At 52.0% G+C, this 25704-nt stretch overlaps 1 protein-coding gene across 1 annotated transcript in view; it reads left to right on the forward strand.

Annotated features, from left to right (window-relative positions):
• The first annotated feature begins 2301 nt into the window (after window positions 1–2301).
• The window catches only part of ZNRF4 (zinc and ring finger 4), a 65221-nt gene continuing 41818 nt past the window's right edge, over window positions 2302–25704 (forward strand). The window contains 1 exon segment of the mRNA XM_024746021.1: window positions 2302–2412. Within this exon segment, the coding sequence (XP_024601789.1) occupies window positions 2302–2412 (111 nt within the window).

Consider the following 25704-nt stretch of genomic DNA (forward strand, 5'->3'; position numbering starts at 1 on the left):
TCAAAACTCGGGGGCACAAGCCTGCAGGGGGTTTTCTTTGTGAACCCCTAAGTTGAGGTTTCACCCACCCATCCCACCCCAGGCTCCCCTGAGCCTGATTGCTCGGGCTGCAAGGTCTCTGTGTCTCCCAGCTTGGGGGCATCTGCAGCACTGGCTCTTTGGATCCTGCATAGCCCAGCTCGGGTAGGATATCAGTCACGGGAGGACACTCATGGGCTCTTCGGTTTCTCCTCTCACCTCCAAGCACTAGTATTATCCTCCCATTTTACAGGGGAGGAAACTGAGGCTGGGAGAGAGCCAGTGACCTGAGTCACACAGCAGAGAGGGGACAAAGTCCAATGCTCTGTCATGAACTGCTTCCTGTGTCCACTGCCCCACACTGTGCAGATGGGAAACTGAGTCACCAAGGGGCGAACTGGCCTTGCCGAGGTCATATGGCTGGTCCTGGCGGTGGAGCTGGGGATGGGCCCCTCATCAAAATGGAAGATGAATCTGGATGGAAGGTGGGAAGGGCCAGATCATGGCAGGGCTGGTGGGGGAACCCATTCTGGGGTATTCCGTGGGGCCCCAGAGCACAGATCCTAGTGTCAAAAAGCTCTTGCAAAATGGGAGTGCTGATAGCTCACACCCCACCCCCCACCCCAGAGCTATTGTGAGGAGAAGATGAGCTCAGAAGAGTATGTAAACACTCAGTACGTACTCAGTGCTCACAGCTGTTGCCATGGCCCAGGCAAAGGTGGGCAGGCTGGAATGAGTGGATGGGGGGTGAGGGGGCAGAGAGATGGGGCACAGTGGGACTTCCCTGGTGGTCTAGTGGTTAAGATTCTGCACTTCCACTGCAGGGGGCATGGGTTCGATCCCTGGTCAGGGAACTAAGATCTGGCATGCCATGCGGTGAGGAAAAAAAAAAAAAGGAGAGAGAGATGGGGCACAGTGGGGTAGAGGGAGGGTGTGTCCTCAGACTGGGGACACTGAGGCTCCTACCCCTTCTGTCTTGTCCCCATCACCCACCTCCCTCTCCTGCTGCAGAAATACTTAAAGGAGCCCGTGTTTTTTTGGCTGGCCTTTGGGGACATTTCACCATTTCCTGGGGTCCAGGGTCTAAGGAATTAATTTAACTGGTGCAAGGCTGAGGCTAGGAGAGGCGAACCCCAAAGTGAGAGCCTGACACCCATTCCCCTACCCCAAGGCGTCCTCTGGCTACCATAGGTCCATTACACAGATGGGAAGACTGGGGTCCAGAGAGGAAGGAGCGGGCCTGAGGTCTCTCGACCTCATAAGGCTCACATCCAGGTAAGTCTCCCCTCCTTCCAGAGTTCTGCCCTGGGGAGCTTTTCATGCTCATGAAGACGTGAGTGGTTGATAGAAGTCTTAATGGTGGAAACTCAGGTGTGTTAACAGGAAACTGGAGTAATGACTCCCAGGAAGGCACAATGCCAGGCGGCAGCTTTAATGATCCAGGCCTGACAGCTTCACCCCTTCAGCTGGGTCTCCTGAGCCTCCAGCCTTCTTGAGACCCAAGGGCCACCGCTGCCCTCAGTCTGGTGAGCACTCAGGACACGCTCGTGGGCGCACACACACACCTGCGGCTGAAACCGCACACCCCGTGGACCACAGCCGGTGCTTGTGGGTGGGATGTGTCTCCCCCCACCCCCCAGCTTCACACAGCAGCCCAGCCCTCTGCCTGCTGCCTGGGAACAATTATAGAGTCAGAGGGATGCCGGGCCCAAGATGGGCCGGCCTCATGTTTAATTCATCTTGGGGCTAATTATAGCCAGGCTGGGGGAGGGGCGTGGTAACCTTGGCCTACCCTCCCCAGCCCTTCCTGCCAGCCAGGGTGACCAGGGAAGGGTGGGGGGACGGGGGCTTATGACCCGCTGTTGGCCCCAGCTCTAGGCAGCTGAGCCAGCCCTCCTGAACCTCCTGCTAGGGTGCATGCTTGGAGGAGGACGGAGGCGGCGCTCATGGCAGAAAGGCGGGCACAGGGCCTGGCAGGGCGGTGGGAAGAATGGGGATTCCAGCTCAGGGCAGCTGTGAGCAAGCATCAGGATGGTTCCTTCCCTCCCTCCTCCTTCAGTCCCACGGATCAGGATTGATACTACTATCTGGGTTGATACAGGCTGTTACATCACCTTGCAGGTGGACCCACCAAAGCCTAAGGTCCCAGGACAGAGCCGGCTGGTACCTAACAATAGGTAATAACCCACACTGAGATCATGTGACATTCCGCACTGTTTGTAGCATTCGGCCCTCCGTAAACGTTAGCCACATTCTTTGCCAGTGTCCTTGGGTGCTTACCATATGCCCGGAACAGTTCTGAGCAACTTGCACGATTGTCACCGGACGGAGATTAACGCCTCGCTCGCCTCCGATGCAAAACCTGAGGAGGCACCCACAGATGCAGCCAAAGAGGTAAGTACCATTTTAAGTCATATTTTAAAAATTTTTTTTATTGTGGTAAAAATCACATAATATAAAACATACTATTTTAACCCTATTTAACCGCACAGCTCAGGGGCACTAAGTACATTCACATTGTTGTGTAACTCTCACCATCCTCCACCTCCCGAGTTTTTCACTTTTCTAAACTGAAACTCTGTCCCCGTTAAACACTGTTCCCATTCTCCTCCCCCCCACACCCACCAATGTATTTTCTTTTTTTAAAAAAAACTAATTAATTTATTTTTATTTTTGGCTGTGTTGGGTCTTCCTTGCTGCGCGCGGGCTTTCTCTAGTCGCGGAGAGCGGGGGCTACTCTTCATTGTGGTGCACAGGCTCTAGGCACTTGGGCTTCAGTAGTTGTGGCTCACGGGCTCTAGAGTGCAGTCTCAGTAGTTGTAGCGCGTGGGTTTAGTTGTTCCGCGGCATGTGGGATCTTCCCGGACCAGGGCTCGAACCCATGTTCCCTGCATTGGCAGGCAGATTCTTAACCACTGCGCCACCAGGGAAGTCCTACCAATGTACTTTCTGACTGTGAATTTGACTATTCTACGTACCTTGTATAAGTGGAGTCAAATAGTATTTGCCTGCACCTACTGTATATTTGAATGCATTTCTAAGGTTGTCACATTTTAAAGAATCCAAACTGGGACTTCCCTGTGGTCCAGTGGTAAAGAATCCGCCTTACAATGCAGGGGACGTGGGTTCGATCCCTGGTCAGGGAACTAAGATCCCACATGCTGTGGAGCAACTAGGCCCATGTGCCACAACTACAGAGCCCACGTGCCCTGGAGCCTGTGCACCACAACTAGAGAAGAGAAAAGCCACAACTAGAGAGAAGCCCATGCGCCACAACAAAAGATCCCACATGCCTCAACGAAGGTCCCGCGTACTGCAACTAAGACCCGATGCAGCCAAAAATAAATAAAATAAAATAAATAATAAATCTTAAAAAAAAAAAAAGAATCCAAACCAATGTAAAAAATAATCCACATGGAAGAAGACGTCCAAATATTAAATACAGATGGATGGGGCCCTGCACTGTATGATCTGATCATCCTGACAGCCCCTAGGAGGTGGGGATTGTGATGGTCAATGCCTGTTTTACAGATGGGGACACTGAAGCATGGAGAGGCCTGGCGGCATGCCCTTGTCCACTCTCCCGCTCCCCCACTTCATCCCCCTGTCCTGGCCCAGGTCGGGGCTTTGTTCTCCCCTCCCCAGCTTGGACACCTCCTTCCTGACACCCAGCCAATCCCCAACAACTTGTCTGAGCTACATGGCCCGAAATAGCTTTGGGTGTCAGTCGCTGGCAGGCTGCCCTGGGCCACATGCCCACAATCCTCCAAAAAAATCTCTTCCCGGTGGGTGGGAGACACCTGGGCTCCAGGGCTCAGCATCCGACCACCTGCTGCCCCCGCCTGTGCCACAGTGTCCCCATTTGTCCCCTGGGAGAGTGAAGCCTCTCACCCCTGGCTTCCCATCCAGCAAGGTTGGTGGTGAAACCAGGTCCCCCCACTGCTTGAGAAGCCACCATTCATGAAGCCTTCCTTGGGGGATAAGCACGACCCCCTCCACATTCCAGTTTAAATATATGTGCATTTCGACGAGGGGTTCAGCACTGGAATTCCAGAGCCAACTGGCCTGGATTCAAATCCTGGCTCCACCATGTGCATGCTGTGTAACCTTAGGCAGACCACTTAACCTCTCTGTAGCAACTGGCCCCATCTGCAAAAGGCAATCTAGGGGCTTCCCTGGTGGCGCAGTGGTTGACAAATCGCCTGCTGATGCAGGGGACGCGGGTTCGTGCCCCGGTCCGGGAGGATCCCACGTGCCACGGAGCGGCTGGGCCCGTGAGCCATGGCCGCTGAGCCTGCGTGTCCGGAACCTGTGCTCCGCAACGCGAGAGGCCACAACAGTGAGAGGCCCGCGTACCGCAAAAAAAAAAAAAAAAAAAAGGCAATCTACAAAATGCCTCTGGATTAAATACATAAAATGAATGCATGGAAAGCTTAGGGCAATGCCTGGCATACAGTAGGTGCTCAATGCGTTGCTGAAGGCACTGGGGCCAGGCGCTGAGCTTCAAGCTCCAGGCATCCCAGTCCCCGCAGTCATATGAGGGGGGACCCGTTTTAAACATGAGAAGCCAAGGTTGCAAGATAAGCCTGAGGTCGCGCCTCGCACCGCTGGCTCAGCGGGGATTTGAACCTGGGGCTCAGCCTCCAGAGCCCGCGCTGACCCCCTCACCCTCTAAGGCCCAGGGACGGGCAGAGGTGTCCCCGGGTCACACAGCGGCAGTGCGGGAGGGCAGGCAGGGCCCCTCCCGGCGGTGGCAGCGCCAGCGTCCTGGGCCGCGGCTGGGGGCGGGCAGCGCAGTCCGGGATCTGGGACCGAGCTCCCCGCTGCGGCGCTGTGCGTTTCCATGGCAGCCAGGCTGGAGCCGGCCAGAGCGATTAGGCGTCCAGAGGAGCGGCTGCTAAAAATAGCCCGCGCAGCACCGGGTTCATTAGCCGCTGGGCTTTTGGCTGCCAGGTACCCGCTCCCGGCTCTCCTTCCTGCTCGAGTCCGGGCGTAGAGAGGCTGCTGGGGGATGTGGTGGGGGAGGGGCGGCCGGTCCTGCATCCCCTCCGGCCTGGACCGGCCACCGGGCTTGGCCCCTCCTGGCCCTCCTCCCTGGGACCTTCGTCAAAGGCAAATCTGATTTCACTCCTCCCCTGCTCTAAATCCTTCCTTGGCTCCCCATTGCCCTTGGCCTGAAGTCCCCAGCCTTTCACCCCCATTGCCTCCCTGACTTTATCTGCCCCTGCTCTGGATGCTCCCAAGGGACTCAAACCCAGCACACCCCGACTCTGAGCCTTTGTTTCTGCTGTTTCCTTCATGTGGGTCACCCTGCCTTCCCCTGTTCATCTTTCAGATCTCAGCTTACACGTCACCTCCTCCAGGAAGCCTGAGGCTCCAGCCCAGCTCAGGGGCCTCTTCTGAGCTCCTCCATCACAGCTCTGACACTAACCTGTGAGTGCTGAGAGGGAGAGGATGAGCGTGTTTTGGTCTCGGTATCTGAAATAGGACCTGGCACGCAGCAGTTGCCCGGTAAGTGTTTGTGGAATAAATGGGGGAATGAGATTAGCCAGCTCTGATAGAGGCGTTTCCTGGGTGAACAACTCAGTGGGTTCCCACTGTCCTCTCTTCCCAGGCCAGAAGGTCAGTGGTCCATCCTCTCTCATTCTTCTGTTTCCTTTGGAAACATATCCAGGCTGTGTGACCCAGCCAGGTCACTCACACTCTCTGGTCTCCTTTTTCTTTCTTTCTTTTTTTTTTTTGCGGTACGCGGGCCTCTCACTGCTGTGGCCTCTTCCGCTGCAGAGCACAGGCTCCGGACGCACAGGCTCAGCGGCCATGGCTCACGGGCCCAGCCACTCCGCGGCATGTGGGATCTTCCCGGACCAGGGCACGAACCCATGTCCCCTGCATCGGCAGGCGGACTCCCAACTACTGAGCCACCAGGGAAGCCCCTGGTCTCCTTTTGCCTTACAAAATTGCCATACACATGGGACTTAGAGGTCAAAAGCTCTGGTGGCGTTGCCATAATTTGGAAGAGAGAGGGAGATAGAAGGGGAGGAGGATGTGGGGGAAGATAAGACATCCATGAAAATATCTTGGAATAAAACTAAGTCTATTGGAGAGCCAGTGGGCAGCCTCAGATGGGCAGGATTTCCAGAGCCAAGAAAGACAGTTTTCAGGCTGGCCACAAGGTGGCTCATTTGTTATGGCACAGCTTGGTTGTAGCAAGAGCAGTGAGGCCAAGAGCAGAGTCAGAGGGAAATCGGGAGGAGGAGGGGGAGTGAAGGGCAATGTGCAGCAGAGGAGTGTTAGCAGAGAAGAGAGGAAGTCTGGGGAATGCAATGTGGGTAGTGACAGTGCTCAAAACTTGCGATTATTTGAGACCTATGGAACCATGACTATGACTTAAAAGAGGAAGCCATGGCTTAAATGATGCCTGTCCGCACAGTCTGGGCATCAGCCCAGGTTGCAGTGGTGGCTCCACAATCACTAGGGATCCAGGCTTCTATTGGTGTTCTACCTCCTCAGCCAAACTTCCATCTTTTGGAACATAATGGCTGCTCTAGCCCCTACCATCACAGCCACCTTCCAGATGAGGGCAGAGGGGGAAGGGGAGAAGGGGTAGAGGAGGGCCTATCCTTGTCTTCTGAGGTTACAACCTGGAAGTTACATGCATCATTTATGCTCACATCCTATTGTCCATCACATAATCAGATGGTCACATTGAGCTTCAAGGGCAGCTGGGAAATGTAGTCTTTACCTGGGCAGGTTCTATTTCTTTTTTTTAAATTTTTTTTTATTTTGGGGGTAGGAGTTTATTAATTAATTTATTTATTTTTGCTGTGTTGGGTCTTTGTTTCTGTGCGAGGGCTTTCTCTAGTTGTGGCAAGCGGGGGGCCACTCTTCATCACGGTGCGCGGGCCTCTCACTATCGCGGCCTCTCTTGTTGTGGAGCACAGGCTCCAGATGCGCAGGATCAGTAGTTGTGGCTCACGGGCCTAGTTGCTCCGTGGCATGTGGGATCCTCCCAGACCAGGGCTCGGACCTGTGTCCCCTGCATTAGCAGGCAGATTCTCAACCACTGTGCCACCAGGGAAGCCCTAGGTTCTATTTCTAAAGGAGAAAATAGAGCATGAAATTTGGGGACCAGCCCATAACCTCTTCCACCAAATGGGTTGGGAAGAAGGAGTGAACATTTGTCACTGTTGAGGCAACCCTAGCAGGGAGATGCCCTTTGGACAAGGAGACCTTCAGGACCCACCCCCTTTCCCTCCCTGCCCTCACCTCCTCCCTCTGTCCCCCTCACTTACTGTGCTCCAGACACACAGATATCGCTGTTCCTCCAACACGCCAGGCACAGTCCTGCCCCAGGGCCTTTGCACATGCCGTTCCCTCTGCTTGGAATGCTCTTCCCCCAGGTCTCTCCCTCCCTCCCCCCATTCAGATTTCTGCTTAAATCTCACCTTCTCAGAGGCTTTCCTTGAACACCTTGTTTAAAATTGCAACCTGCCCTCCCTCCTCAATTGTTGTTCCTTCCCAATACCTTCCCTGCCCTAATTTCCTTTCTAGCACTTAGCACTCTGTAAAGCCCTATAGACTTTACTGATTTATTTGCTCGTTGCCTGTCTCCCTCATTAGGCTTTGAGCTCAACCAGGGCAGAGATTTCTGCCTGTTTTGCTTGCAGCTGCATTCCTGGTGCCTAGGACAGTGCCTGGTGCTCATTCAGGTCTCAGGAAATATTTTGAATGACTACATTGAATAAATAAAGCAGGCACAATGATTCCCTCTTTTAGAGCTCTGGAAACTGAGGTCTCAAGGAAGAAAGGTGATTCACCCAAGGTCACAAGCTAGTGGGTGGCAAAATATGGTTGTGTCACCTGCCGAGTTTCCGTTTCCTCTCTATCTGACTGACCCTCTTTCTCCAACTTTCCCTTCCACCCGGAGAGTTATCTATAAATTTCAGTTCTGCTTATGTTTCCTGCAGCACATTATTGTTGCTTGCAGCCAGGAGCCCAGGATGACCAGAGGGGCACCCCCATCATTCCAGGCACAGTGCCCAGTCCATTAGCAGCTGTGCCACGTTTAATTGCCCACACAAGTACAAAAATATTTGCAAATTAAAAATCACACATAAAATTCTCTCAGCCCCAAATTTAGAGGTGTGGAAAGACTGAGGCACAGGTCGGGGGAAGGGATGGTCCTCGTTACACAGCCAAGAGGCAGCAGAGGAGGGGTCCACCCTCTCTCTTCCTTTCCACTGTGAGATGAGGCTCACTGCCACCTGGGACAGTGCAAAGCTGGTCTTGGGATTGAATCCTGCCTTGCGCAGCCTTGGACCTCAGTTTTCTCTACTGGGACATGGGATCCTGATAACTATCCTGGCTATATCCCATTGTGCCCAGAGCCTGACATACAGAATGTGCTCCCACGAGGCAGGAAGTCGAGGGCACAGTTAGCCGCCCCGGGCTGCAGGTCGCCCACCCCAGACCCCTTCCACCTTCCCCGCCTCGCTCCCTATTCCCTTGGCTGCCCCGTGCCAGGTTTCTGTTTAGTTTAATAATCTCCTGAAAGTTTAATTGTTGTTTTATTCATCCATGACCTTTCTCTCTCATCTGGAGACATATTATTGCTAATCTACAAATTTCAAGAACCAGATTTATTTGCAAAACCAATTACCTGCCTATGCAAATGACCTCGTTCGGCGCCTGCCTCCGTGGCCAGCTGGCTGGTCCGGGGAGAGGAAGAGCCGCTGTCCGCCCCGTTAGAGCCGCTGCTCAAACACTTGGATGGAAACTTATCTATAATTCCTCTGAGCAGGGCGACCCTCTCGGCCCCGGAGTTAATTAGAATCTCAGTAATGGAGGGAGGCTCTGACCCCACATCTCTCAGCTCTGACCTCCTAAAGGGGCCTCTTGAAGTGGACGGAGCCTCTAATTGCCTTCCCATCTGGCCCTTCCAATGGGAATGATGCCTGTTCATTCATTCATTCATTCACAATCTCACATTGAGCGTCTGGGACTGTTCTAGGCTCTGGAAGCAGAGCAGGGAACAGGGAGCCCAGAAGGAAAGAAGTCCCCATCTTTATAAAGCTAACAGTTGGAGAGAGAGAAAACAGGCAAGATAAATATAAAAAATGAATAGCATGGCACACAGTATGGATCACAATGGAGGAGAAGCAAGCAGTGCCAGGGATGGGTGATCAGGGGTCATGGATCCCATTCTCTCTCCCTCCCTTCACTCCAGCCACAAAAACGGAGCTGATTCTTAAAATGCCAAACCTGGTCCTGCCTCAGGACCCTTGCACTTGCTATTCCTGCTGTCTGGAATGCTTTTGCCAAAACTCTTGGCCAGACTCACACTTCCCCACACAGTCTTGGCTCACATGTCACCTCCTCAGGGAAGCCTTCCCTGCCTACTCCAGAGATAAGGCATCTCCCCGCGACCATTTCTGTCCTCTTTCCCTGCTTTAGAATTCTTACTGCTTCCTGAAATTAGATTAGTCATTGGTGTGTTATTCTCTGTCTTACTCTCCTTTTTTTTTTTTTTTTTTGGCTGCGCTTAATTCCCCGACCAGGGATCAAACCTGTGCCCCTGCAGTGGAAGCGCGAGTCTTAACCACTGGACCGCCAGGGAAGTCCAAGTCTTACTTTAATATCAGCACCTTGAGGACAGAGGAACCGTGTCTGTTTTGTTCACAGCTGTATCCTCAGTACCCAGAACAGTGTTTGGGTACTCAATATATATTTGTTGAATGAATGAATGAATGAATGATGCAGGAGCAAGGAGGCCATGCTAATCATGGTGTAGAGGACACAATAACTTCTAGCTGGGGTCATCTTGACCTCAGCACTTTCCCATAGCCTGGTGCAGTGGCTGAAATGTACCCATTTCACAGATGAGACCGTGGAGGCTGCTAGATTAGGTGTGTGGCTTGGCCAGTGAGGGCTGGTGGGGCTGGGATCAGAAAGCAGCTATTGAAGGTCTCCCTTAGTGGTCCTCAGGGCCTCTGTGACTGTCCAACGCTAGGAAGGGACATAGCAGTTATTGGTGGAGCCTGGGCGGAAGGTGGGACTCCACGATCCCTGGACCTTAAGTTCTCAATCTGGGCAAAGTGGCTTTGGGATTCCACCACCCCTGGCTTCTCTCTCACCTCTCTGGCTGTGCCTTCTCATCTCCTTTGCCTTCCTGTCCCCTATTTTTTTTTAAATTTATTTTTGGCTGCGTTGGGTCTTCGTTGCTGCATGCAGGCTTTCTCTAGTTGCGGCGAGTGGGGGCTACTCTTCATTGTGGTGCACGGGCTTCTCATTGCGGTGGCTTCTTGTTGCAGAGCATGGACTCTAGGTGTGCGGGCTTCAGTAGTTGTGGCTCGTGGGCTCTAGAGCGCAGTCTCAGTAGTTGTGGCACACAGGCTTAGTTGCTCCGAGGCATGTGGGATCTTCCCAGACCAGGGATCGAACCCGTGTCCCCTGCATTGGCAGGTGGATTCTTAACCACTGCGCCACCAGGGAAGTCCCTGTCCCCCTTTTTTTTTTTTTTTGCGGTACGCGGGCCTCTCACTGTTGTGGCCTCTCCCGTTGCGGAGCACAGGCTCCGGACGTGCAGGCTCAGCGGCCATGGCTCACGGGCCCAGCCGCTCCGCGGCATGTGGGATCTTCCCGGACCGGGGCATGAACCCGTGTCCCTGCATCAGCAGGCGGACTCTCAATCACTGCACCACCAAGGAAGCCCCTTGTCCCCTATTTTTATCTTTATTTTTTTAAAAAATGTTTAGCCGCACTGCTCAGCATGTGGGATCTTAGTTCCCCAACCAGGGATGGAAACAGCACCACTTACAGTGGAAGTGTGGAGTCTTAACCACTGGGCCGCCAGGGAAGTCCTATTTATGTCCCCTATTTTTTTTTAATAAGTTTCTTTCTTTAAAAAAAATTTTATTTATTTATTTTTTGGCTGTGTTGGGTCTGGTTGCGCACAGGCTTTCTCTAGTTGCAGCAAGCGGGGGGCTACTCTTCTTTGTCGTGTGCGGGCTTCTCATTGCGGTGGCTTCTCTTGTTGCAGAGCCCAGGTTCTAGGTGCGTGGGCTTCAGTAGTTGTGGCTCGCAGGTTCTAGAGCGTAGGCTCAGTAGTTGTGGCACACCTGCTTAGTTGCTCCATGGCATGTGGGATCTTCCCGGACCAGGGCTCAAACCTACGTCCCCTGCATTGGCAGGCGGATTCTTAACCACTGCACCACCAGGGAAGTCCCTCCTCACCCCTATTTTTTTTTTAATTAATTAATTTACTTTTGGCTGCATTGAGTCTTTGTTACTGCGCACGGGCTTTCTCTAGTTGCAGCAAGCAGTAGCTACTCTTCATTGCGGTGTGCGGGCTTCTCATTGTGGTGGCTTCTCTTGTTGCTGAGCACAGGCTCTAGGCGCACGGACTTCAGTAGTTGTGGCACATGGGCTCAGTAGTTGTGGCTCGCGGGCTCTAGAGCACAGGCTCAGTAGTTGTGGCGCACCCGCTTCGTTGCTCCATGGCATGTGAGATCTTCCCGGCAGGGCTCAAACCCCTGTCCCCTGCACTGGCAGGCGGATTTTTAACCACTGCGCCACCAGGGAAGTCCCTCCTGTCCCCTATTTTTGAATCCTGCCCATCTGCCCTGGACAAGCCCCAAGAGCCCTTTCTCTGCAGTCAGCAACTTCCCTCCAACCTGCTTCTCATCCAGTGTCCCTACTTCCTATCCAGGGTCAACTTCACGTGCCCTGCCCTTGAACCAGACACTGGACATCGGCCTCTCCATTGCTTATGCTGTTCCCTCTGCCCGTCACATTCTTCCCCCTGGAAGCCTTTCCATGGCCCCCCAACCTAATTAGTCTCATCCCCAGCCCCACACCCCTATCCTATATCCCAGGGCAGCCTGGGCATGGCTTCAGGAACTGTCGCCATTTCCGTGATGGAGTGGTTTGTTCAACTGTCTGTTAACATTTCTCTTCCCAGCTAGACGCTAATCTCACCAGTTGAGCAGGGGCCTTGGCTGTCATTTTTATCCCGGTGTCTCCAGGACCCAGCACAGAAAGGAGACCTCTGCAGGAGCTTAATAAGTGCTTGTTGAATGGTTGACCTGTGGGTTGGGTGTTGGGTGGGGGAATGGATGGCTGCATGGGTGAGTGGGTGAGTGGGGCATTTAGGTTTGGAGATGGGAGGATGGCTGGGTGGGTGGGTGGATAGAAGGATAGGTGCGTGGGTGGGGATGAGAAAATCTGTGGATGAATGAATGAACGGTAACGAACCTGGCTTTGATGGGGGTGGACTGCCCCTGGCAGTGGACCTGGGTGAAACCCCCCATCCCAGCCCGGCCAAGTGGCTCTGAGAATTCAGCAGGCTCTGTGTGTTGAGGGGGTACCTAGACACAGACCTCTAGCTCTTTCTGCAGGGCTCAGATTGTCTGGGGGGGCCAGTGGTTTTGGGGGGGACCAGGCTTGCTCGTGAGATTTCATGGCCCCTCTCCAGCCTACACGGCTGCACTCCCACTGCCCAGAGCTAAGCTCGTCTGCCACAGCCCTGCCCCAGCTTCCCCCCTTCACCCCCGCACACTTGATTCAATCCTGGCCGCCCACCGGTTCAGTTATTCTGCTGCTGGGGCGGCTGGCAATTTTCTTCCGGGGCTGAGAAACTGCTTCGGTATCTGTGTATCTGGGTGATTCTGAGCAGCACGGGGACCCAGAGATGGAAACACAGAGACAAAAAAGAGAAAAGGAGAGAGATGAATAGAGACAGACAAATTCTGTGTGTGAGAGAGAGAGAGTCGGTCTGGACCAACCTCACCCCCAGGGCTTTAGGGGAAGGCTTTCCAAGGATTCAAAACAGTGACCATCCTGCAAAGATTCCAGAATTTCTGCTCATGACCTCATGTCACTCCCCCATCCCTCAAAACACACACACACACACACACACACACACACACACACACACACACACACACACACACACACACACACACACACACACACACACACACACTAGGGCACAAAACTCAGCCCAGATTTTGCAGAGGACCTTGCTAATGACCAGAACAGCTCAGAGATGAAGTGGGAGCCTTGGGACGTAGTGAGCTCCTCATCCAGAGAGGAGTCCAAGCAGAGGCTGTGGGCTAGAAGTTCCTTTCAGAGCCCAGATGTGCTCCAGTTGCCCATTTATTCTTTATTGGGTCCTTTCATTTTTTCCTGAGCATTTGCTAGGTGCCGGGGGCTGGGCTGGAGGGAGCCGGGGGACAGAGGGAGGAGGTGAGGGCAGGTCGTGCAGGGCCTTGTGGCCCACGGGGAGGACTTGGGCTTTAACCCGAGGGAGGTGGGAGCCCTGGAGGGCTGTGGGCAGAGGGGGGACGTGACCTGACTCTGGTTTGTGTGGCTATGACGGAGTATGTTGCCTCTGTCTGGCTGTGTGACCTTGGACGGGTTCCCCCTTCTCTGTCTCCTTGAGCCCCTTCCTCTGCCTTAAAGTGATGGATGGGGCCGTTTTCAAGCACCTTCCTGGCCCCAACACCTTGGCCCCAACTTCCGAGCAGGCTCAGTCTTCCTTGATGACTCCAGCGCCCTGTATCACGGGTAATTATCTGTAAGCGCCAACCCTCCCGAGAGCTTCGCAGACAATAATGAAATCACCTAATCTTGTGATCGGAGACTTACCAGGGATGTCCTCACCAGCCAGCACCTCTCCCCAGGGAGGGATTCCCACGGCTCCCGCAAGGAAAAAAATCTTCCTTCTCATTTGGCCTCCCCGCCGCCTCCCTAGAAGCTTGAGCAAAATCAGCCACTCCCTGGAGAGGGATTGTGTGGGACTGTCTTATGCATTTGGGTTCCGTTGGAGTTTCTTATGTTCTGGCCACGCGTCCTCCTTACTGTGTGGTTCTGGGCAACTCCCCACCCTCTCTGGGTCTCAGTTTCTCTAAACTGGCTCCTGATACTTCTAAGCCTACCGTGAGGGGCTGCAGGGTAACAGACACAGGATGGGGTCACAAAGGTTTTGAGAGACAAAACCTTTACCTCTGCCCCCCACCCTGATTTTCAATTGTGGCCAAACATCCCTGACATAAAATTTACCATCTGAACCATGGTTAAGTGCACAGCTGAGTGGCTTTACATAATTCACATTGCTGTGCAGTCACCACCACCATCCATCCACCGAAATGTGTGGGGGTTTTTTTGGTTTTTTTTTTTTGTGTTATGCGGGCCTCTCACTGTTGTGGCCTCTCCCATTGAGGAGCGCAGGCTCCGGACGCGCAGGCTCAGTGGCAATGGCTCACGGGCCCAGCCGCTCCGCGGCACGTGAGATCCTCCCGGACCGGGGCACGAACCCGCGTCCCCTGCATCAGCAGATGGACTCTCAACCACTGTGCCACCAGGGAAGCCCTGTGTTTTTGTTTTGATCACCCCAAACAGAAACTCTGTATCCATTACTCTTGCTTTTTAATCTTAAAGTATCTTGGCGATCCTTCCATGGGAGTCCTCATTATTTTATACAGTTGCATAGGACTTCGTGGTGTGGAAGGATCATCGTTCCATCCTTTATTTACTTCTTTCACTGTTTCTAAGCTTTATACATGGGTCTAATTCTAGAGTTTCTGCCCTTGATCACTGAGCTATTCAGCTGAGAACTCTTGCTTTTTGGGGTGATATTAACTATATTTAGCTACAGGTATGGCTGTGGCATTGACCAATGAGAATGGACTTGCTGGGTCCAGGTCTCAGCAGTGCTGTCAGTGGCCAGATCTTGGAGGAGGTCCAGGGGACTTAGGGATGGGTCAGGGGAGTGGTCAGGAGATATCACCTATTTACCGATTGTTTCTGGACAGTGACAAGTTCAAGGTCACAGCCAAGTTTGGAACACTGCTTGTGTTGTTCCCGGTCTGCCAGTGCTGGGGTCTGAGGCTTCCCGAAGCCAGTTCTGTCATCCTCCACCTCACATGGATTCTTCTTCGCCTTCTCTTTCTTCTTTAACGTAATAGACTTTATTTTTTTGGCTGCACCACATGGCATGCAGAATCTCAGTTCCCTGACCAGGGATCGAACCCGTGCCCCCTGCAGTGGAAACACGGAGTCTCGACTACTGGACCACCAGGAAGTCCCTCTTCCTTCGTCTTGAGAGGGTCTGGGGTGTTGGAAAGAAAAGGCCAACAGATCCTTAGGGAACCTCTGTAGCAAGCGCCCCGGACTAGGATGGCAGGGAGGGGTCCCATTTAGGGCAGCCAAAGGGTCCTGAGAGCCCCTGGCCAGCCCCTGGTCCAGCCTGCAAGCCTGGAAGAGCATCCCCTCCCTCCTGAGCCTCCCTGGGAAGGTGGACGGAAAAGGAGGGTATTGTGATGCCTGGTGAGGTGGAACTTCACATTTTTTAATCAGGAGAAGCTGCCAGCCACATTTCCTTTGTTGAGTCGAGACAGCTAAACTCTGTGAAGTAGAACTTCTTTATTTAGGGAGAGTCCATTGAATGGTTCCTCCTAGTTTTATTCGTATTTAAGTGGATGCCCATCGTCATGGGGGAATGGTGATGATGATGCTGTAGCAGATTGGATCTGTGAACCCAGCCCCCAATCTAATGGCTGAAAGCGCTAAGTATTTATTTTGGTTCACGAGTCTGCAGATCAGCCAGGTGACTCTTCTAATCTCAACCAGGCTCATTCCTGCCTCTGCACTCAACTTGGGGTTGCAGGCAGCTCTGCAAATCTTGGCTGGGTTCCCTCATTTGGGGGTCAGCTGGCCGTTGGATGGGACAACTGGGCTTTCTTCCATGGATTTCTTCCATGAAGAGCAGGGATGCTCTTCTGGCAGACCAGCCTGGGGTTATTTGCATGGCAGCTGGGCTCTAGGAGAGTGAGCAGAAGCCTGCAAGGCCTCTTGAACTTGGAAACAGACCCTGCTCCAGGTTCCAGTCAAACCTGGAGATGACTGTGGCCTCAGCTGACACCTTGATTGCAGCCTTGCAGGAAACCCTAGAGTACAGGGCCAGCTAAGCTGTGCCTGGACTCTTGACCCTCAGAAACAATAAAGGAGTGTTGGTTTAATCTGCTGCATTTGTGACAACTTGTTATGCAGCAATAGCTGACTGATACATACATCTCTCCTCAAACTCCTACCGCTGGACCACCAGGGAATTCCTGAGGTGGAATTCTTGGGAGCGATGGGATTGATGTTCCTTTTCCTTCCCTTCTGTGGTTCACTCTGATGGGTTGAGGTGGCCCCGAGGGAGATGGAAAGGCAGAAAAGGATACTCAGTGGTGTCCCAGTGGGGACTTAGTTATAACGGAAGTGGGAGGGGGGTTGGGGGAAGAAGGTGGTTGGTTCTAATACAGAGTGTGATGGGGGCTGGAAGTCCTGCTTCATTCATTTCCCCTGTCCTGGTGTGTCTGGTGTGTCATTTCCCTGTCCAAGTGTCTAGCTTGGTGATTGAGGCCTGAATGGATTCATGAGTGTAAGCCATTTGGCTCTAACCTTGGGGACCCAAGTTGGGGTTCCACTGGGGTCCGTGCAAGGATCTGTCTGGCTTAGGACACGCAAGGGAAAAACAGACAAGGCTGTGCAAGACCGTTGTTCAACAGTGAGACCTTATGGCAGTCACAGAAGTAACAGCGGGAATGGCCCCATCCATCCCGTCCCCTGCTCCTCTGTCTAATGTTTGAGAGAGTCCCTTTGGACTGATAAGGGGCTCGAGGGTCTTGGAAAATTTGAGGGAAATGTAAAGGTGCAGTCAGTGGGAACATAGAGATTCATGGGAAGAATGAAGGAAAACTGGCTTCAGTTAGACCATTTTTGGCTTTTTAGCGTCTTCTGCATCCTTTCTTCTTCTGGAACAGCGCCTTGGATTTTCCTGGGGGGGGGGCCTCCCCTGTCTTGCTTTCGGTTCATGAAGTTCAGGCAAGGCTCCATGGAGGGAGGCTGCGACCCAGTGCAGCAGCCCCATGGATATCCTCTTGGGCTCACATCATGCAAAGCCTACTTCCTGTGAACATCTGAAACCGTTTCTCTGAAGGTATTTTTTAAGACTGTTGGATCTCACTTAGCCACAGGCAGGCCAAGCCAGAAGACAGGAGAGTTATTGCAGCCCTCAGCCTTTACAGATGGGAAGTTGGTGGATAAATACTGCAGCTCCCTTTTGCTTCTGTTGAGAAAACTCCAAGGCATGCTCTACACAGTGTCCTAGAGGCCCCCAGTGGGTCACAGTAGCCTACACAGTAATCCCCCCATCCTTGCCTCAGGGTCTCTTTCTGGGGGAGCCCAATCAAAAAACACCCAGGGCTGGCCAATCAGGATTCTGAAACTCTGGCTTCAGTGATTGGCTCAGGGCCACCCACCATGACCCAAGTTAGCCCAATCAGAGTGAACTCCTGAACAATTAGCTGGATTTAGGGGGACAAATGATACTCTTTTCCTCAGGGGTTGCTGAGCTTATAGGAACCTGGTCTTCTTAGGAGCTCTCTGGTCACAATGTGGGAAGCACCTCCGTGTGAGTGGAACTAACAGAGAGGAAAGCAGATGATCTTGTCATGATTTGAGCACCTGAATCAAACTGTGCCTGAAGCTATATATTTTGTTATATATTGGCTGTTGCTTAAGCCAATCCAAATCAAGTGTGTGTTTGTTTTGTTTTATCATTTTCAGACCAAAGAGCCCTAACTATTGGAGACATGGGCAGTGTATGAGTTTTCTGGGGCCGCCATAACAAAGTAGCACAGACTGGGGGACTTCAACAACAGAAATTTATTTTCTCACACTTCTGGAGGCTGGAGACAAGTCTGAGACAAGGTGTTGGCAGGATTGGTTTCTTCTCCTTGGCTTGTAGACGGCTGTCTTCTCCCCGTGTCCTTACATGCTCTCCCTCTGTGTGTGTCTGTGTCCTAATCTCTTCTTATAAGGACACCAGTCATATTGGATTAGGGGCTGCCCTAATGACCTCATTTTAACTTAATTACCTGTTTAAAGACCCTGTCTCCAAATACAGTCCCATTCTGAGGTCCTGGGGGCAACTGCAGAACTGCTTTGGCTGGAGCCAGACTGCCTGGGTTCAAATCCCAGCCCTGGAACTTGCCTGTCCTGTGGCTCTGGGAGAGTTAGTAACCCTCTCTGTGCCTTGGTTTCCCCTTATGAGCACCCATGTGTTTATCTTCTTCCTCCACCTCAGGTGCCTGAATCACTGCCCAGTCCCAGGCACCCCAGTGGGGGGATGAGGGAAGCCTGATGGGCTCTGCTTTGGAGGTTAGGTCTTTAGACCCACTCTGACCTGCTGCTGGGCTCATCGCCCTAAAAATCATAACTGGACTGATGCTCTCACCATCCTGCTGGAGAACTTTCTATGGCTCCCTATTACCTGTAGCAAAGTCCCAACTCTTTCGTCCACCCACCAGATCTTCCCTCTCCCTTCTGCCAGTCCCTCCAAATTCTCCTCATATTTTAAGGCCCAAATCAAATGTTGCCCCTTCCAGGAAGCCCTCCCAGACTACCTTGAAATCTCCTCTGGCCTCACACAGGATTTATCTACTGTCAATATCCAAAGTGCTTGTCATAGTTAACATAACCCTCACGTCAGTCCTACAGTGTAGATTCTTTTTCTCAAACCCATTTTGCAGACAAGGAAACTGAGGCTAGCAAGATGAATTAGCTGGCCCAGCATTAGAGGAGGAGCTGAAGTGGGGACCTGGTCCGCGGACCCCATGACTTGTGCCCCTACCCTCTACTCTCTCTCCGACTGGTGAATCCTGCCTCTGAGCGTTTCCATGATGGGGGGCTGCCCTTCCTTCCCTGGGTGGTCTTGGAATGATGCCTCCCCCAGGATGCAGGAAGCTGGGCAGAGACCGGGAGAGGGAGAGACAGAGGGCGCCAGGGTGGAGGTAGGATGGTGGCAGCCAGCGAGAGCGATGGGGGGAGATTGATCATCCCCAGAGCCGTGGGCCTCCGTGGCCACGTGGCTGGTGGCTTTTGCGGAGACATGTCAACGTTGCAGACTCAGCACTTGGCTTGCTTCCCCCCTGACTGCTGCTGCCCCAGCCTCTGCCAGAAAGAGAAAGGGCTTAGTGAGCCCCTGGTGCTGCCAGAAAACCCTAGCTGGGTCCTCTGTGGCCTCTGTTAGGCAATAGCTTTCTCCCCAGAGGTGGGGACGACAGTGGTCTGTAGCCAGGAGGACTTGGGCACGTTCTGGCTTTGCCACCCACTGGGTGACCTTGGAGTGCCCTTCAATCTCCCTGTGCCTCTGTGCTCACCTTTGTAACTCCCTTCTCTAGAGGGTCAGCGTGAACCCTGTAGGCTGGTGCAGGCATAGCAGGCACTCACGGAATGATAGCCCTAATAATAGCAATGACAGACCACAGCTGCGGATACAAACAGCATCGTTGAAGGAGGCACGGGCTTTGCAATCACTCACACCTGGGTTCAAGTTCCAGTTTTTGGAATTTAGGAGCCTTAAGGGGACCATGGGCAAGCTGTTCAATCTCCGGGGGCCTCAATGTTCTGATCTGGGCAATGGGTACCGTGGTGTTTTCTCCTTCATGGAGGCTGTGAAGAGGATTGGGGAGGCCCAGGAGGGTGAAATTTGTAATTGCCACAGCTCAGCAAATCCCTGTTACATGGCAAAGAGGAATTAAGGTTGTCGATGGCATGAAGGTTGCTGGTCTTCCTTTAAGAGACTTTAAGAGAGAGAGGGTCCAGGTGGGCCCAATGTAAGCCTTAAATATGGAAGAGGGAAGCAGGAAAGGGAGAAGCAGAGAGAGGCAGTGTGAGAAGGACTTGACCTGCCATTGCTGGCTGTGAAGGTGGCGTAAGGGGCCAGGAGTCAGGGAATGCAGGGAGCCTCTTGAAGCTGGAAAACGCAAGACGTGGGTTCTCCCTTCTAGCAGGAATCAGCCCTGGCGACACCTTGATTTTAGCCCAGTGAGACCCGCGTGAGACTTCTGACCTACAGAACTGTAAGATAATACATTTGTGTTCTTTTACTGTGTTTCATTAAGTTTGTGGTAACTGGATAAATTACAGCAGCCAGAGAAAACTAATACAGGTGGTCACTGGCATTGGCAGAGGTAAAGGGTCAGGGGTATGTCCATTGTTCCCTGCCTCCTAACTTCCATCCTCCTGTTCTTCCTCACACAGGTTGCTAGATTTTGGGAGAGGTGGAATGGCACTCTGTTAAAGACTCCATTTCCCAGATTCCCTTGCAGCTAGCTAGCTAGGTGTGGCCATGTGACTGAGTCCTGGCCAATGAGACTTGGGGAGGGGTTTCTTGGAAGGCTCTGTATAGGAGACAGTCCGCTGGAGAAAGCCTCCTTTGTCCTTCCACGCTTCTTCCTTCCTGCTGCTGGAACAAGGGTGTGATGGTTGGTGCTTTGGCAAGCATTTTGGACCATGAGGAGCAACATGGTAGATATCCTGAGGAAGACACAGGACTCTGTTCTTAAATAACTGAATCTTCCTTGGATGAAGAAGTCATCCATTTATTTAACAAGCGTTTAATGAGCACCCTCTGTGTGCCATGGGGAACATGTGAACAAAACAGATAAAAATTCCTGTCCTTGGGGAGCTGACATTTGGAGGAAGAGAGAGCAGAAAATGGACAAATACATATTCTCAGGAAATGATTAGTACTAGGGAGAAAAATAAAGGAGGGTATTCAAAGCGAGCACAGGGATTGATCAGTGAAGGCTTTTGGAAGAGGTACCTTTTGAGTAAAGATCTTAATGATTCCTTGTATAAGATGAAAAATGGTTCCTAATGTTGGATTAAGTTAAGTTGGCTTTTCCTGTTACTTGCAGCCAAAAGCATGGACACCACTGTTATTTCTTTGAGTTCTCGCCGTATCCGCGGGGTGGGAAAGTCCTATGATGATCCTGTTTTACAGATTAGGAGATTGAGGCTGGGAGGGGGAGGTGATACACCCAAGATCACATGGCAAATAAGAGGGAGAGCCGGGATTTGAACACTGAGGTGGGGTGGGTAGCTGGGAGCCGTGGAAGGTCTGAAGCTGGGATTAATGCATTGAGATCAGGTAGGAGTAAGAAGATGTATGAAGAGACATATCCAACCTCCACACCTTTGCTTCTGCAGTCTCCCCTGCCTGGGTTGCCTTCTCTTTCCAATCCCAGCAGCAGGCACACCTCCTCCAGGAAGTCCCCCTGGCCCTCACTGTCCCCGTGGCCCCATCATGCCCTGCAGCTGAGAGCTTAGAGGGTTTGGGGACAGTCTCAGGTCCCTTCCCCTTTCCCAGCTGCTGTGCCATCATGTTTATTCATCCCTCTGGAAAAAAATGATTACATTCCAGCCTGACCTTCTCCCTGTCGGTGGGGCCATCACCATGTCTGTCACACGGCTCAGAGGGGGAAAAATTATTTTATCTTTAATGATACTTAAAACTGCTCAACAGGGCTGTCATGGAGACTGGGCACTGGTAGCTGCCGGCCCCTGAGCTCTGGATCCTGCAGTCCTCCAGCTCCTGCTTTGCTCTCTCCTCCCCTTACAGAAACTGCTAGAACCTGTTGATTTGCAGACTTAATTCCCACCCTCTGGGTCCACCCCATCTCCAAATGGGGTGCACCCCTCTCTCTGTCACTGTCTTTCTTTGTCTCTCTGCCTTGACTCTTTCTGACTTTCTGTCTCTGACTCCCTCTATTGCTATCTCTCTCTTTGTCTCTCTGTCTCTTTCTGTCTTTATTAGTACATGGGGAGACCCAAGTTACCCCTCCTGTGTATTGGGTGCTCATCCAGTGTGGTCACCCACAAATCGCTTTCTCCTTCCCAGCACCCGATGATGGAGACCCCATGATCACGCCCATTTTCCTGTGCTGGAGACTGATGCCCAGAGAGACCAAGCTCTTTTCAAGGTCACACAGCAATAACAAGGCAGACCTGCTACCAGGATAATCTATCACTGCATAGAAAGAAAATCTGTTGTCCCTTCCCTCTGAAAGCAATGTGGGATCTCGGAAGCTTTGCAAGGCTCAGACCTCAGGGTTGGGTTTGAATCTTTTTTTTTTTTTTTGCTGTACGCGGGCCCCTCACTGCTGTGGCCTCTCCCTTTGCGGAGCACAGGCTCCCGACGCGCAGGCTCAGCGGCCATGGCTCACGGGCCCAGCCGCTCCGCGGCATGTGGGATCTTCCCGGACCGGGGCACGAACCCGTGTCCCCTGCATCGACAGGCGGACTCTCAACCACTGCGCCACCAGGGAAGCCCTGGGTTTGAATCTTAAGTCAGCCACCACGTGATCTCGGGCAGACACTGAATATCCTCTTGCCTCAAAATCTCCTCATCAGGTGAATGGGCCCATATTTTTTTCCTTTTTTTAAATTGAAGTATAGTTGATTTACAATGTTGTGTTAGTTTCTGGTGTACAAAAAAGTGATTTATTTATATATATATACTTTTTCATATTCTTTTCCATTATTGTTTATTACAGGATATTGAATATAGCTTGCTGTGCTATACAGTAGGACCTTGTTGTTTATCTACTTTATATATAGTAGTGTATATATGTTAATCCCATACTCCTAATTTATCCCTCCCCCCCCTTTCCCCTTTGGTAACCATACGTTTGTCTTCTATGTCTGTGAGTCTATTTCTGTTTGGTAAATAAGTTCATTTATATCATTTTTTTAGATTCCACATGGAAGTGACATCATATGGTATTTGTCTCTCTCTGGCTTCCTTCACTCAGTATGACAATCTCCAGGTCCATCCATGTTGCTGCAAATGGCATGATTTCATTCTTTTCTATGACTGAGTAGTACTCCATTGTATACATGTACCCCATCTCCTTTATCCATTCCTCTGTGGACATTTAGGGTGCTTCCATGTCTTGGCTGTTGTGAACAGTGCTGCTATGAACACTGGGGTGCACGTATCTTTTCGACCCTGTGGGGATCTTGAGAGTTGGGGTCTTGAATGTCACCATAGGTTTGTCAGATAAAATACAAAACTCCCAGTTAAGCTGGAATTGCAGATGACACTTATACTAATACTTATACTAATTCTCTAGTGTAAGTATATCCCAACTCTGGCATGGGATATACTTATGCTAAAATTCACTTGCTGTTGGTCTGAAACTCAGATTTCACTGGGCCTCTTGTCTTTTTACTGGCCGAATGTGGCAGTCTTAGCATAGGGCTCTGGAGGAAGAGAAGGTTCTGGACATTGTGGGGCAGATTCATTTACATACACAGTGCCAGGCTCTCATGGCCACCGTATATACTACTGAGGAAGTCTCCGAACACAGAACACGCTGAGAGATTTGTGGGCAATGTGGCACACGTCCCTTTGCTGGAGCCAGGGCCCGCCTTGGTCATTTGGAAATGGTGGCCGTCCATCGGGGCTTGAATATCTCAGGCAAAGCTGAGCAGAAACCCCAAACTTCAAGAGGTGGCAAGGAACGCAGTCAGACTCAGGCCACCATCTCCCCGTTCCATCCTCCTACCGGACCCGCCAGCCACCCTATCACGGCCCATCCCCAAGGCCGGTGGCCCTCCACTCAAGGTGTCAATATCTCCCATTCTAAACTTCGCCCCAGAAATCAATTAGGGCCCTGGACAAGTTGATTATAAATCAGCTATATTCATCATTGTTATGTCTTTAATAAATCAAAGCTGCACAAGTCGCCAGCACAATGGAGCTGTCCTCCGGGGGTCGTCGATCACCCCAGGGGGAGCACAGGCCCGCGTTCACATTCTCTCATCCTCCACCCAATCCGGAGAGGCTGCCAGCTGGCCAGGGAGTTCCATTACGGAAGTGCTTAAGCAGTGTTTTAAATAACAAAAAGGGATATCATGTAATATTTTTGCCACCTGGAGATCAATACACCGTCCTTCAGATGGCATGACGGATCGTCTTGGCGAGCTTCTCCGAGTTAATCCAATTTCCCTGGGTCTGGAAGGGACTGGGCGGGCTGGGCAAGGCCTCCCGCCTGCGAGACAGAGCCCAGCCTGGAATGTGCGGTCTCCCACCCCGCCTGTAAGCACTGCGGGAACATATAGAGAGCAGTGGGGGAGGCGGGCAAGGAGCCAGTTCTGCAAGGCAGTGGTTCCAACCAGAGATGATTCTGCCCAGCCAGGGGACACTGGGCAGTGTCTGGGGACCTTGGTGGAGGTCACACTGGGGGCTGCGCCTGGCATTGAGTGGGTGGGGGCCAGGGAGGGTGCTCCACACCCCATAGTGTGCTGGATGGCCCTCTACAGAGAATGACCAGGACCCGCCGCCTTCCCCATCTTCACTTCCGAGCTCTGTGTCCTTGTTATTCTAAAGCTCGGAGGGACCAGGCCTGCTGTGGCAGCACAGAGACCCGGGTTCAAGTTCTGGGTCTGTGGCTGACAGTGTAATAGTCCAGGGAAAAGTCGTTCCATTTAGTTTCTGCCACCATCACATGGGCCTCTGGGTCCCTCACCTGCCTCCCCGCAGGGCTGTACAGATCCTGGAGCCAGTGATTCGATCCAGCCAGCATATATCGAGCACTTACTGTATACCAAGCACCGTTGTAGGTATTGGGGATCCAGCCACCAAGATGGAGAAAACGCCTGCCCCCAGGTGATTTAAATTCTAGTTGGGGAAGAGAAAGAATTAATAAAGAGTTAATAAATAAAGAAGGCAGTTTCAGAGGTTGGTTTCTCCAGAGAAACAGAACCAATAGGATGTCTATACATCTAGAAAGAGATTTACTATAAGCATTTGGCTCACGTGATTCTGGAAACTAGAAGTCATATGATTGGCTGTCCATAAACTGGAGACCCAGTCCAAGGGCAGGAGAAGATGGATGTCCGGCTCATGCAGTCAGGCAGAGAGAGTGGATTCTCCCTTCTTCCACCTTTTTGTTCTATTCAGGCCCTCCACGGATTGGATGAGGTCCACCCACACACACTGGGGAGGACCATCTGCTGTACGCAGTCTACAGATTCAAATGCTTCTCTCTTCCGAAAACATTCTCACGGACACACCCAGAAATAACGTTTAACCAAAGATCTGGGCACCGCCCCCGCCCCACCCCAGTCAAACTGACACCTAAAATTAACCATAGGGGGCTTCAGTGAGGAGGCGACATTGGAGTAGGCGCCCTCTGGTGGCTGCTGCAGGAAGGACAGGCTGTGGGTGGCGAGGGTGGGAGCCCAGGAACCAGGGAGGAGGCAACTACCCTGGTCCAGGCAGCTGAAGATGGGGTGAACCAGGTGGAGGCAGAGGAGGAGAGAGGTTCTGCATGGGTTTTGAAGGCAGAGGGGACAGGATTTACTGAAAGACTAGATGTTAGACCAAAAAAAAAAAGAAGACCTTAAGGATATAAGGTGAGACCACATATGGAAGCCAGGAGGCCTGTGGCAGTGCCCCTCTCAGGCCCTCAGCCTTCCAATTTCTAAAATCAGGCTGATATAACCTGTCTCACAAATTTGTTTTATTCTTTCCCATTATGGTTTAATCCCAGGATATTGAATATAGTTCCCTGTGCTATATAGTAGGACCTTGTTGTTTATCCTTTCAATATATAATAGTTTGCATCTGCTAATCCCAAACTCCTAATCCTTCCCTCCCCCACCTCCCCTCCTCCCCGGCAAACACAAGCCTGTTCTCTATGTCTGTGAGTCTGTTTCTGTTTTGTAGGTAAGTTGATTTGTGTCATATTTTAGATTCCACATATAAGCGATATGACATGGTATTTGTCTTTCTCTTTCTGACTTACTTTGCTTAGTATGATAATCTCTAGGTCCATCTATGTTGCC

Source organism: Neophocaena asiaeorientalis, unplaced genomic scaffold (genome assembly GCF_003031525.2).
Source record: "Neophocaena asiaeorientalis asiaeorientalis breed wild unplaced genomic scaffold, Neophocaena_asiaeorientalis_V1.1 scaffold357, whole genome shotgun sequence".
Taxonomy (NCBI): domain Eukaryota; kingdom Metazoa; phylum Chordata; class Mammalia; order Artiodactyla; family Phocoenidae; genus Neophocaena; species Neophocaena asiaeorientalis.